Consider the following 15,150-nt stretch of genomic DNA (forward strand, 5'->3'; position numbering starts at 1 on the left):
CATGTTTGGCTGAAAACGTATAGATTTTTTTTAGGTGATTGTAGTGTGGATGATATATCAAGTTAAATTAATAATTCAAACTTCAGTTTTTGCAAGTCAACATGTCAACATCGTGAAAAATCTGGTTTCTCAAAATGTGCACAAAAAGTTGATTTTTTCTTTAACATGACAGACTTTTGTGCTCTATGCTGAAAATAATAATGAAAGTGAAAGTGTTTTCTTAGCTGCACCATCTGGTACTGAACATCCATATTTAGCTATGTATGATATTGATTGTTATTAAACGATAATATGTGATTTCTGCTGCTCTTTCTCGCATCAAAACATAACAAACCACCTTTGCTGTCATTGCAGTCAGCTTCTTCCGGTTAGGATTCCTTCAGTGTTTATTGTTTTTTTGACTAAAATTAAGCCGTTTAAAAAGCATCAAGATCTAAACAGTGGATGGTAAAAATGTGGCTTCAGACTGGATAAACAGTCAATATATGACAGCTTCTGGCAGACAACCACAACACTGACACAGGCACAAAGGGGAGATGACTCCACTGACAGGCGACCAGTGAAATACAGCCTTACCTGAATAGAATTTCTCTGAGTTTGAACATTGCTGGAAACATTTGGGATAATGGAAGAACACAACTCAACTACGTATAGAACATAGCTCTAGTGTTTATAGACATTTCAATGTGGAAATTATTTTTTAAGCTAAAAATGCATCATACTGATTTCATACTAATACTGTTTCTTTAACAGCCAAATCATTTCACTTGGCCCAACCTGACTGCGTGTCTTATTGTGTTTATTCAGCAAGGAACCTGTTTTGGAGGGCCAAATATGGCATATAAATCAGTTTACAAAGCAACCGCTCTCTGCAGTGGTCCCAAACCATCTGACTGCACTCTCAGTGGTAATCCCAGTGTTTATTCAAACTGGTGCAGGCAGCTCTGTTTAGTTTTCCTCTAAACTCAATCAATGAACTTCATTTCCAAGTTATACTTAACATGGTTTAAAAAAAGATTTACAGTTCTCATCTTTGCTTTGTGCATGTAGAAGGCATGAAGGTTTCTTTTAAGAGGCAAAAGTACAGAGGAATTTGACATGTATGTTACAAATTACTGGCTCTTTTGTAAGGACTGTAAAGGTGATTTAGGGACTAGTTCACCAATCCTCATCTCCTGGTTTCTGGGTCTTTACTGTTTTGATGTTCTGAGGCTTTTTTACCTGCCTTCTCCTTTCAAAACTCATTAAGTTGTGCCAAAGAAACATGAGTTTGGGTTCCCTGCTCACCATGTGTGCAAACAAATTAGAATCTTTCACATACACTCCCTGACTGTGGTGTAGCATCCAATATTACCACTAAATCACCAGATTTCTACCCAGACTCAACACAGTTTGCAACTGAACTGTGAACTGTGTTGAATTTTGAAACATCAACAGTGACCTGGGTATATATTGAACCTGTACTAAAACTGAATTAAAAAAGCTACCCTTGGGGAGCTCGGATAGCTCACCTGGTAGAGCTGGCGCCCCATGTACAAAGACTGAGTCCTTGCTGCAGTGGCCCAGGGTTTGAATCCAACCTGTGGCCCTTTGCTGCGTGGCACCCCCACTCTCTTTCCACCTTTTCCTCTCTTCAGCTGTCACTATCAATGATCAATTAAGGCAATAAAAGCCCAAACGAAACAAAAAAAACTGCCCTCTACTATCAACTGCTGTGCAACAGTGCCTGAAATGGGCCGGTACTCAGCGGTACTTTACAGGATTTTCTGATTTTTGTCCACATGAGTACTCTTACTTTTTGCTGAGTACTGCCACATCTGGTGAGCATGGATGTGCCCACCACTAAGCTCACCAAGGTATCAGCCGCATTATTTTTTTCGAGGGTTATAAAATAAAAAAAGTTGATGCATACACAATAAAGTATTTTGGTCCAATTCCGGCACTGACCAGCCTAACACTGATGATTGCACTAGTGATTACTGCTATATGTACTTATGCACAATATGAAATGTATGTGCAAAACCAATGTTAATTGTGAATTTTTCCTATACTTGATGGCATTTTACCTATGATCCATTTAAATGGCCCTTACTCAGTGGTCACTAGTCTGGCTTACTTGAAAACTTTGCACAATGCCAAACATTAATATTCATACGTTTGACCTATAATACAGAGCTCAAAGTTAAACTGGGCCCAAGCACAGAGAGACCACAGACTAAGTGGAACAGTCCCTTACTGTAGTGTTCAAGCTCTTATCGCTCTTTTCTACTGACTGGGGTGGCACAAGTGGGGAGCTGACTTATGCAGGGGTGGCATAAAGTATATTTTCCCAATTTATGCAATTCAAACACTGTTTAGGGATCTCAGTATGAAGAAATATTCTGATACACTAGGCAAAAATAACACATTTATATTTTTTAGCCCAAAATGCAAATGTGATACTTGTACCCATAGGTACCCATAGAACCCATTTTCATTCAATATCTTGAGGTCAGAGGTAAAGGGATCCCTTTCAAAATGGCCATGCCAAGCAAAATGTTGTCTAACTTTGGGGTGTTATTTAGCATCCTTCCTTCCTAGCATGACATGGTTGATACCAATGAATACATTAGGTCATCTAGTTACATATGATACCAGTATCTCACCTTGGAGGGCATGGCTCAGGGTCACAGATACGGATCATTACTGGTGGCCTGCTGGATGAATCACACAGAGAGTCTTCCACCTCCTCACCCTGCTTCCTGTCAACACACCTCACAACTGCTTTCTGCTTCCCTGGACAGAGACAAGAAACAGTTGGACATGAAAGGACAGTAGGCATGGACAAAAGACTCAACTGCCAACATCCATCTCAGAAACCTTACCAGCAGCACATGTGGCTGAGCAGGCAGTAAAGCCCCTGTAGTCCCAGCTGTACACTTCCTCTGTCTGGATGTAAGGGGCCCCATGGTCCTCAAGGCCTGAAGAGATGCCTGGAACTTTAGAACATGGCCCCTGGTTGCAGGGCCTCTCAAGATTTGGTTTGTCCTCGCCACACTCCCCTTCTGGAAGGTCCACCTCCGTCTTGGTGAATGAGAGCAGAACCCGGCACTTCACCTCCCGAGTTTGCCTTCCAGCCCCACAGGTGGCACTGCAGGGTGACCAGGGCCCGGGTACGAACCTGAACACAGAGGCAGAGAACATAAACAGGAAAGGTTAGAGATGGGCAAAAAGCAAAGGCTTCTAATTCAATTTAAAAACTGTTAAGAGACTCCATCTGGAACTGTAGTGTACATGTAAAAGATAACCAGGAATGTTGGAAATGTAGATGTAGCACGCCTTTTGGAATTGGCCTAAAATTCCGGCCTTTCGTGCCGGAAACCCATTTATTGATATCACGCCTCAGTCAGCATATACAAGATTTGCAACCAGGCACGCAAACAGTATTGTCTAAAGGTGCAACCCCATACCCTGCGTGATGACTGGGTATGAAGCAGGGAACAGTCTCTGACAAATGATTCTATGATGCGCATCAAGCTTTAGTCACTTGGTCTCCACAATTTCTATCACTCTGTTAGCATGCTCACTTATTTGTCAGAGTGGGCTGTCTAACCAGCCAGATAGTGACAAAAAGAAAATTGATGAAGTGGAAACAATCTTTTTTATGACTCAAACTATTGAGTTTTAATTTTTACAACAAACAAACAAAGGCAAAATTAAAATACATAACTGTATGTGTTGATAATGAAATATCAGAGTGAGGGCATTAAAATAAAATAAGGATATAATTATATTTAAAATAAAAAAAAATGTATATATATATATATATACACACACACACACACACACACACACACACACACACACACACACATACATACATACATACACACATACATACATACAATATAAAAATAAAATAGACAGTCCATGACAAGAAAAATTAGTTCATGCACGACATGTTAAACAGTCTTTCCAGGAGACTACCAAAACACTGCTGCGTGTCCATTCATTGTCCAATGTGAGTCCAGTAAACAGATCCCTGTATTGCACCCAGACCACTTCCACCCTCATTTCTGTGACAGCCCCCCAAGAACAGAACACAATGATCAGAGTGTACACACATACCTTTTAGCTACCATATAATGAATACAATCTTAAGAACATTCCCCATTTCTCATTATATTTATCAATGTCGTTTATTATACTATAGGATATTCTTTCAAAAGCCGCTACTTTGCCTAGCTCTGTAAGCCAGTCTTGAAACAATAGGCCTTCTGCATCTTTCCACTTTCTCATTATCATGTTTGTCAATCATTATACTTCTGAATCCAATGGGCTAGGGGTTTTACAATATGGGCCATGGGCTTAGGGTTGCCTAATATGTAAAGACTGGGGCAAAACTCAAAATCCACTCTTATGACCTCTGTGATATTCTCATGAACCCTTTTCCAAAATGTCTGAATCTTTGGACATGACCATATGGCATATGTTAGGGTACCCAGCTCCCCTTCACACCTCCAGCAGTCTGGTGTTTCCTTTATACCTAGCATGAATAGCCTGCTTGGGTACCAATAGAAACGATGAAGGATTTTGAATTGAATCAATCTTATTTTGATATCCCTGGAAACTAGTTTAGTGACTCCAATAATTGTGTCCCAATTGTTTTCTTCAATTGTTATGTTCAGGTCCCTCTCCCATAAGGTTTTCAGAGCTGTGTTGGATGGGTAACCAGTATGGTTCATAAGCATAGAGTAATAATGGAAACTCTCTGCGATCCGCAAAATCTCTTTAATGAGGTCCATGCCCTGAGGTGGTGTGTGTGTAGAGCCAAAAGTAGCAATAATGCGGTGTCTTAGCTGAAGATATCTCCAGAATTGATTGTTGGCTGGCTAGAATTGTTCAACCAAATTGTCAAATGACTTAAGGACACCATTTTTATAAAGATCACCCAGAGTATGTACCCCCTTAATCACCCACTCCCTCCATATAGGTGGTGATTTATTAATAAGGAGTTTGGGGTTGTCCCACAGACCAGAGGATAAGCTTAGAAAGGGGCTGATTTTAAATATACCAGACACTTTTTTCCATAGTCCCTGAAAATGAGAGACAACAGGGTAGGATCGAGCATTCGGAGGCATTCGTGCTGATAAGAATAGCAATGGAGGTAAGGACGTGCACATTGACTGCTCTATTGCGTACCAAGGTGGCGCTCTTTCTGGAGGTAATGCCCAGTGTACCAAGTGCCTCAGGTTGAATGCATAATAATAAAACAATAGATTTGGGAGTCCCAGGCCACCTTTCGCTACCGGCTTTTGCAATTTACACAGATGTATTCTTGGTCTTTTACCATTCCAAAAAAACTTGTTACAAAGTGCATCAAATTGTTTGAAGTATTTTACAGGGATATTCAGTGGGAGAGACTGAAGTAGATAATTGACTCTGGCGGAACAGTTCATCTTTATAATATTAACTTTTCCCCATAATGAGAGATAAAGTGGAGACCATCTTTCCAAATCTGTGCTAATTTTTTCTAGGAGTGGTTCAAAATTACATTGCACTATTTTGTCTAATTGCCTAGGGGGGCCACTGGAATGATCCGGCTTGAAATAATGTATTTGGGCAATACGTTGTCAAGCCTCAGACTTCGTCCAATTCACTCTATAACCTGAGAAGCTAGAGAAAGATTTTATAATTTTGAGCAATGCGGGAATAGATTAGCCTGGGTCCGTAATAAATATTAAAATATCATCAGCATATAGAATAAGTTTGTGGGTGGTCCCCGCAATAGGGACTCCCGGGATATTAGGGTCTTTACGAATTGCTGCGGCTAAAGGTTCCAATGCTAAAGAAAACAATAATGGGGAGAGAGGTGAGCCTTGTCGGGTCCCACGACCTAGCTTGAAATGTGAAGAAATGATGCCAGTAGTTTGTACAGCTACAGCTAATGTCTGTCCAAAACCATAAATCTCCAGCACCTGAAAAAGGTATTGCCACTCTACGCAGTCAAATGCTTTTTCAGCATCGAGTGAGATGGCTGCGGTAGGTGTATTGTTGTTCCTAACCACCCACATAACATTAATCAGACGTCGAATGTTATCTGAGGCAAATCTATTACGTATAAACCTGACCTGATCTGCATGTATTAGCATACTTATAACACTACTGAGACGATTTGCAAGGATTTTGGAAAGTATTTTAGTGTCTATTGATATTAAAGAAATTGGGCGATAGCTTTTACAATCTGTGGGGATCTTTGCCTTTCTTTAAGATTAGAGATATTAGTGCCTGAGACAAAGTGGGGGGTAACACTCCTCTTTCAAAAGCTTCATTATACATTTGTAACAAGAGTGGAGTGAGCTCATCCGAAAAGCACTTGATTTACCAGACCGCATCATTCGAATGACTTCCTTTATTCTTCGGCCGTGATTGCAGCATCAAGCATCTCACGATGATCTACATTCAAAGTCCCGGCCTTATCCCCAGACTCGAAAAACCTTTGTCTTGCTCTAAAAAGTCCAAACTCGACCTTCTGTGATATTATCCGATTATATTCATATTTAAGCTGCGTGACTGTCTTTAAGTTGTGTGGGGAATAGTTCTGCTTTAATTTGTCTTCTGCCTCTCCCACTTTCCTCTCCAAATCTGCAAGCCGCCTTGTGTTTTGTTTTTTATTGTGTGATGAGAACTGAATAACATGTCCCCTTATAAACTCTTTCAAGGCCTCCCAGACTGTGCCTACTGATGAGACAGAGGCAATATTTGTTTCAATGAATAACTCTATTTGTGTTTTCAGCATTGCCTTAAAGGCATCATCTTGCAAGAGGGAGGAGTTGAATCTCCATCTTGGGGATTTCGTCACATCATTAATTTGCACCAGGTCAAGAGTCACTCTTGCGTGGTCCGATATTAGTATGTTGCCAATTGCACGTGACATTGCAGATGGAAGTATTTCTTTGGAAATAAAAAAATAATCGATTCTTGTGAATACACCAAGCACTGCTGAAAAGAAAGTATAATCCCTCCCAGTAGGATTAAGCAAATGCCACACGTCCACAAGACCCAGGGCACAGCACAGTTTCCTAATCATGAGAAGTGATTTTGGGGATCTAGTCTTACTAGGGACACTTCTGTCTAGAATTGTATCCATAACAATATTCATGTCCCCAGCCCAGATAATTGGATAACTTCCCATATCAGTCAATGTACATTCAAGGTTAGCCAAAAACATAGGGTCATCAACATTTGGGGCATATGAATTAGCCAATATTATTTTTTTCCCTTGGACTTCAGCTAAAATGGTGAGACACCTCCCTTCACCATCCTTCACCTCTTTTAGGCATTTAAACTGCAAATGTTTAATCACTAAGGTGATAACACCTCTGCTTTGGCTCGTTCCAGGACTATAAAAAAACATATCCCACCCATCCTTAACGCAATTTTTTGGAATCCTTCAGAGACATATGGCATTCTTGCAAAAAAACAACATCATATCTGGTTGATTTCAAACTGAAAAGAACCTTATTCCTCTTAGCTGGGCTTCCTAAACCATTGATATTCCAGGTGGCTAGGCGCAAGTTATTATTATCATGAACAGACATTGTAACTTTGCATGAAAATGTATAACTGTGGTAGTGAGCAGGTTCCATGTCTTGTTTTCGCAAGTAAGACTTAACCATGTATAAACTGCGCAAACCCTGAACACTGCGCACTATAAACCTTAACCAGTCCGTAACTGTCAGTAAAGCAACTCTGACAAAACCAAGTCCATCAGTAGCATCCTATCAAGTAATAATACAGAAACAGTAGGCACCTTAAGATTATTCAACACAATTAGTCATTCTTCTTTAGATACAATATGGTATCGGGTGAGTGCTTAAATATGCACTAGGCTAACTATGTAGAGAAAATAATACTTAAAGTCATTTTCAAATCTCAACAGCAGTTATAGACTGCAGGGACATCCGTGTTCACGTGGGCACTTAACTCACCCCGTGGATGGAAGAGAAAAAAAGAGAGAACGAACACGTTAATTCCTATATAGATGATCAGAGAGGTATCAGCAGGAAAAGTGGAAAGAGTGAAACCGGGAGGAGGCTGGTGTGCCGGATCGATTACTCTGCGTCTCCGGTCGACTGGGATAGTTCACTTCTAATGAAGGTCATGGCTGCCTTGGGATTGTTGAAGCGGCGGGACCCCTCTTGTGTGTCGACTCGGAGCGTGGCTGGATACTGAAGAGCAAACTTCACTCCACGTTGGTGCAGGACTTTCCTACACTCCCTGAATGCGCCATAGTGCCCCTGGAGAAATCAGGAAAAATCATGACTCGTTTCCTGTTCCACTGAAGTTCTCCTTTCCCCTGAGATGTGCGTAACACGCAGTCTCTGTCCCCCGACCGTATCAATCTAACGTTAGTGTCCGACCGTTGCTCTTGACTTCCGAGATGGGGGACCGATCCTGTGAGCGCGCTCAGTAAACCATCCCCTCGAGGGTGTGGGTATTTCCAGCATTTCGGGTAAAACCTTCTCCAAAAACATGATCGGGTCACTTGTCTCGCAGCCCTCCGGAAAGCCGACAAAGCGCAAATGATTGCATCTATTCCGGTCTTCCATGTCATCCAGCCTCTCGCGGAGAGCGGCCACCTGTCTTTAGTAGCTGGGGGGTTAGCCTTCAGGTGGTTGTCTCCCCTCCACCTCACTAATCCGTGTCACAAGAGTTGTTAGCTTCTCCTCCATCGATGAAGTGGCTTTGCGTATTTCTCAGCTCACCCGATATTTGTTTCAGTACAGAAAAAATATTTGCAATATCTTTAGCGACGTTACCTGACGCACGGTCACCGTCTTCTTCCTGAGGTGCCGGTGAATTAGCGTCATTGCTAGTGCAGGCGACTGGCATGCCAGCGGTGTTTTTAGGGTTCTGTCGGACTGAGCTTTTCAACCTGCTCATCGTTGTTTCCCAGGCGCTTTGTCTATAGCCTAGACCAGTTTTGGGTCGGGAGATGCCTACTATTTATGTGACTAACGGATAAATGTATAAGATGCCCTGACGGAGTACTCGGCTAAGCAGCCATTATCTTCACCGTGTCACGTGACTCCCCGTGGAGACATAATCTTAACGTTTATGGTAGCATTTTGGCAAAACTTCAGCTTGAGCTTACACTGATCACCTGCACGAGACATGACATTTTAGTACTCTACTTCTTGTGCATGTCTTGATTGAGTTTTGAACACAGCAAATGGCAGGACCCTGTCCTACAGTGGCTTTCATCACTGCTGTACTTGGTAAACATGTCAGTATCAACTATTATCACCTCTTGTACCACCTGCTTTGAGTTTATTTCTTGTAATCCGTGTACTGCAGCGTCTCCACAGCCACAGCTCCTGCTATAATTTTAAAGAATTGGCAATCCTATCCCCAGTGTAATGCCAGAGATCGTAATTCCTGTTACTGAAAATCATTTAGGAAGAAGTGTTTAAAGTGTGGCTGCTTTTGTTCACTTTCCAGCCATAGAGGAGGACTTTAAGACACTCCATTAGGTCTTGAGTAAGCTTTTTTATGGAAAGTTTACCCAGGGTCCTGTCCGCATATGTTGGTAACATGTAAAATTGCAAAAAGCATTTATGGCATGCATAGATGAAATGCACAGAATTGTATACATGAAATGCATGCTTTTTTGTTGTCATTTTCTACCTTTGTTTGATTGAAATTAGAGATACAGGCAAGAGATGAGAGAGAGAGGGGTGTGACATGCAAATGTCTGTATTTTTATGAATCCTTTGGAGAATAAGTCTGGTGTTAATCTGTTTTTCTTATTTCAACTAAACCCATCAAAAGACCCAAACCATCATTGATCCTACTCAGAGGCAATGTGTTTGATTTCCTGATATATGTTCTTCCTCCGTGCTGTAGAGCTACATTGTTGTTGAAAAACTTAAAAATATATCAATGAGCCACCCCGTTTGCAATCAGTGACAAATTCTTTCATTACCATGAATGAACCACTGTAGTTTATCTTGACTCAAATACTCACAAGCAAAGGTGGGACCAAGTCATTGTTTTGTAAGTCACAAGCAAGTCTCTCAGTCAAGTCCAAAATCAAGACTGACAAGTCCCAAGTCCTAAACTTTTTGAGTTTCGAGTCCAAAACATATCATAATGCATTCTTCACCAAATGTAATGCCATTTTAACAATGGAATGAATCAGTGAAATATATACCAACAACATATTTCAAAATAGGCAATGTCACAGTGCTATCCAACCGTAGTGACACCAGCATTATTCAAAAGTCAACAGTGACTTGAGACAAAAAAGATTTATATTAACATTTAACCTAAACCACAATCTTTCCTGAACCTTAACCAACGTGTTTTTGTTGCAAGAGTATAGACGCAAACCCCAGTGTGACAGTCTTGTACTGTGTAAGAAGTGGATGAATCTACATTTGGATTTGGTTTTGCTATTATGACTGTCATTATTTAATTATCTTCAGTACACACTTTTTATCTGGGTCCAATTCTCATCTGCTTCTTTATTGTGCAAAAAGTATAAAAGTGCCAGTAGTGCAAAGTGTACTAGATTTGAAGCATAATACATTCTCACTCTCCAATCCACTCTGTACACAGCAGATAACATGACTAAGATGAAAAACTTAATTTGCTTCAGTTCATTGTGTCTCTTCCCTATCCACCCACCATCCCAGTCAGGGAACAATACACTACTACTGCTTGAAAAACCTGAGATTAATAGCTGATTTATGTAATGAAATCCTAAAGCTGTTGACTAGCAGATGCACCAGAGGTAATGTGTGACAGTGAGCTTGTAACAGAATGAATGGATGTGAGCAGAGAGACAGATTCCCTGGAGTCCAGACTTTCTGCAGGGCTCTCCTGAGTGGAGGTTTGGACAGACAGTCCTGTCACTGGAAGGTACAGTCAAGCTCAGTCGCACACACTATGGGTGCGAAATAAAAGGAAAACCCTGCATAAATAAGATTTTTTTTAAAAAATGGAAGTAGTGGAAATGGTGCATGTTATATGTCAATCAAAGTCACAAGATGTCAACTGAACTGAAGATCTATGGGAGCTTTTGAAGCATTATGTTAGATAGCGCTCTTCACCATCATCATTGTCTTGATTCTGCCTGCAGATTATAATATGCAAATTAAGCATGCAGAGCTGGTGGAGTCACATCTCAGGTCAAGAGAAGCGATGAAGGAAACTCTTGAGGGACCACTACAACGTTACATGGGTCTCATGACATCAGAAATAACAAAAAAGCTAATTGACGCTTATTAACATTCGTTTTGCACGTCGTAGTGATCCCTTGAAAATTTCCAGAGGCGATCCTGCTGTAAAGGCTCTACTTACTTTTACTTTGCATGTTGGGTGGATTGTTTTCTTAAGAAGTCGCCATTTACATCTGACTGATGAGATCACATCCCAATGTATTCCTCATGCATTTACCTTCTTTAAAATCTATATTTTCCTAATCCAGATAACATACACGAAAAAAGTTGCATGTGAACGCCCAACATGTGTTTTTTAGACACATTTTTGTAGCGAGCAAGCACATGTTTTTCATGTTGGTTTTTCCACATGTTCTTCCACAAACAAACAAATGTGCAACAAATATTTTTGGACTTCAGTTCTTGCAGTCTATCTATCTATCTATCTATCTATCTATCTATCTATCTATCTATCTATCTATCTATAAAGCAAGACATCTCTGTCTGTCTGTGTGTGTGTGGCTCAAATATCTCTGCAGATCAGGATCAGACTGACCTGAGAGTTTCAACATGGCTGCTGTGTGGTTTAAGGGTGTGCAACGTCGGCTTTGTTTGGACTATAAAGATACCGTTAATAAATTATTATTTCATAAATTATTTCCGAATTCCGCTAGCATTGTCAACGACAGCCACCGTAGCCACGTGCGCACCAGAGCCAATCACTGCAGAGCCCAAACATCCTGGAAAGTGAAAGTAAACTGATGACTCGGTCCGTAGGGCTGGCGGTCGCGGTGATTTCTGATCACAAACACTCGCCGGTGACAGACGCTGTTTTTCGGGTAGAAATGTAACGGAAGAGTCGGTAGGACAGGTGGGAGGACAGACAGGAGGACAGACAGGAGGACAGACGCTTCTCCACGTACAGCTGTGGTATTTTTTTTCCTCATGTAAGTTGCCAAAGACAGTTAGTTACTACGTTACTGTTGTTTGGTCCTCTAACATTGCTTTGTGGGATATTTCTCTTTATTAAGTTGAGTGAGAGACCTGTGCAGTTATCAGACTGTCTGACCGACACACCCTCGCTCCGCGCCGTCGGCTTATCTGTTCACACTATTTTGGTAGTTTCAAAACAATTTTTTGATGTGGAAACCCTTACTGCCATTGCTCTCTCTCTCTCTCTCTCTCTCTCTCTCTCTCTCTCTGATGTATGCTAGCCTATATTACAAGGCTAAATAATATGTCCTGCCCAGTTCATTTACTAGGCTATGCTACAAGTTAGTCTGTTTATGCTGCCAGGTTTCATCCCATTTCAGATGTAGTTCACTTTGTATTTGTATTTATATGCGCTGACCATGAGGTGTGGTACTTTCACGTTAGTGGAATGGGGTTCATCTCCCTACAGTGTCCTTGCTAAAAGCCAAATTATATGAAAACACAATAGTTATCAATCTACACATTTCACAACAAACCTAAATGTCCCTGACGTCCCACCTTCAAACACAACCTCATTTGGCCATCCATGAAAAAAGCTACTTAACCTCCCACTTTTCTATAGCAATACATACTTCCTACGGGCACTGCACTAGTGATTAATTAATCAATTATCTAAATAGTTGGTGATTAATTAAATAGTTAACAACTAATGCTTTGCTAATCATATGAATGTAGCTATACATAAGATTTGCTTGGCTTCATGTGATGAAGATAAAGTGTTTGAGGTGTGTGTAGGAAGTGTTTGAAGAGCATGTTTGCAAAGAGTCCAACAAGCATGTGTGTGTCTGCCAAGTGTTTGAGGTGTGTGTGAGCTCTAAGAGCTGATGGATCCCGTGGAGGCTATCAGAGCTGACCAGGCAAAGAGCAGCAGGCAATAATCACATGCTTATCATCAGCAGCGGAAGGAGAGGAAACAGAGCCGAACAGATTTACACAGCACTGGATGTGTGGGTGTGTGAGTGTGTATGAGCCAGAATTATTTTTATTAAGCATGAGTAAAGAGTGCACATATAGTGCACTAACAATATATAACATCTTTCATACATGCACATGTCTCTCTTCTGTATGAATGAGCACCATGGCCCCTGGTAACTTTTCATATCACTTAAAAAGAAAAACTCAACCAAGTGCATAGGAGAAACTACAGTGGCCACAAAACTCGTAACAAATGTGGAAGGCCCTATCTAGAGCCAGTGTTTGGATTGTCTATTCTGGGCTACTGTAAAAAAAAAAAACATGGTGGTTCAACATGTCGGCCTCTATAGAAAAGGTCAACAGACAACAACAATTATTTACAGTTGATTATATGAAAACATGTGTGACCAGGGCAAAAGAGGTTAAAAGCTCTCCTCACACAACCACACTAATAATCTGATCAACAATCTGTCCCCTTATTTTGCTACCTGAATGGATAAATAAATGAATGTCCAGCTTTATATACATCGAGGGAGCAACTAGGAATTAATTATAAAATATAAAATAGGCTGCAGAGTTGTCTCTCACTCTCAAAATGGTCATTAATGAAGGCTTCGAGGGCAGAAAAAGAACCTGTGGAAGAATAGAAAACGCATTCCTCCTAATCATAACGTTATTAACTCACCTCTCTCACATGCACAGGGTACCAAATATCGCAGCTTGCTCTGTAAATGCCCTGTCAGGTCTGAGTGAATATTAGCATAGATATCACCTCTGTGTGACTGACAGACAGCCATTACTTAAACAGACAGGTGAAGGCAGCAATGTAATGTATTCCATGTCTGAAAAAGGGCACATGACACTTTCACAGTAACGCCACAACCTTGTTTATCACTATTCAAGGATGCCTATAATACCTGCTCCCATTTCTTTTATACAGTGTGTTGGCATCTAGTAATAATATTGGAGAATTGTAGAAAGCAAAAGTATAGCCACAGCTTTGTTAGCGTTTTAGCAATAATGAACCCTGAATAGTTTGCACTGATCTGATAAAGAAATGGTCCTGTAACAGTACAGGGTCATTACTGTGGATTTGTGATTACTTCGAGTGCCTGACTTATATGGTATTTTTGAGACTGATACCAATTTAAGAGGGAAAATTCACAGATTACCAATATGGCAGCCGATATAGTCAATGTTTGAACTTGAATAAAAATAGACCTTGTCTATGTGGATTGTACACTGATATGACTGCAAAAGTCCTCACAAGGCTGCTTTATTGAACAGATAACTCCTTTAAAGAATATTTAAGTTAAATACAATTTAGCAAGTTAAACAATTGAACATATATATTGTCAGTCTATTCTAGTTTGCATTGCTCAGAGCTGCTTCTTCTGTCTTACTCTGCTGTTTGCCACAGTATTGTAAATCTCAGCACACTGAAAGTTTGCAGTGACACCAATTCACCACAAGCAATTCTTCTGCATTATATACTGGAAAAACTGTTTTGTTATTGGGGTATATACGCCAATACCGATACGATACCGCTATATTGGCGATAGGTCAGTCTCAGATCAGTCAGTATCAATATAACACTCTGGCTCTTGCATTTTATATTTGAAGACCTGGGAATGAGTGTGAGCGTGTAGGAGAAACTACGGTGGCCATGAAACTCGCAAAAATGTGTATGTTTGGTTTGTCCATTCTGAGCTACTGCAGAAACATGGCGGTTCAACATGGTGGACTCCATGGAAGGCGACCCACTCCCTCTGCAGATAAAAACTACTGACTACTCACACTAATGAAAACATCTATAAATATTATATTCCATTTCTGACAATAGATCCTCCTAAATGTTACACAGTGGACCTTTAACTAACATGCTTACAGTGTGACGTACCTGTATGTGCCTTATGCAGTCCTGCATTTAGGAACACTTGGAATGCTTTACAGTAAATATATATAGATTATGCATTTCTCCAAACAAGGAAGTACAGTCATCAACCTGCACCTCTATATGGAGACTGTGGCTACATAC

The 15,150-nt window shown here is 40.6% G+C and overlaps 1 protein-coding gene across 3 annotated transcripts in view; it reads right to left on the reverse strand.

Annotated features, from left to right (window-relative positions):
* Positions 1-15,150, reverse strand: part of adamtsl3 (ADAMTS-like 3) — a 246,885-nt gene that overhangs the window by 48,037 nt on the left and 183,698 nt on the right. For all 3 annotated transcript variants that reach the window (XM_051379968.1, XM_051379967.1, XM_051379969.1), the window contains exons 16-17: positions 2,865-3,160; positions 2,646-2,775 (exon numbers count right to left, since the gene is read on the reverse strand). In XM_051379968.1, the coding sequence (XP_051235928.1) occupies positions 2,646-2,775; positions 2,865-3,160 (426 nt within the window). The remainder of the gene's footprint in view (positions 1-2,645; positions 2,776-2,864; positions 3,161-15,150) is intronic.

This window comes from Dicentrarchus labrax, unplaced genomic scaffold (assembly GCF_905237075.1).
Source record: "Dicentrarchus labrax unplaced genomic scaffold, dlabrax2021, whole genome shotgun sequence".
Taxonomy (NCBI): Eukaryota; Metazoa; Chordata; class Actinopteri; family Moronidae; genus Dicentrarchus; species Dicentrarchus labrax.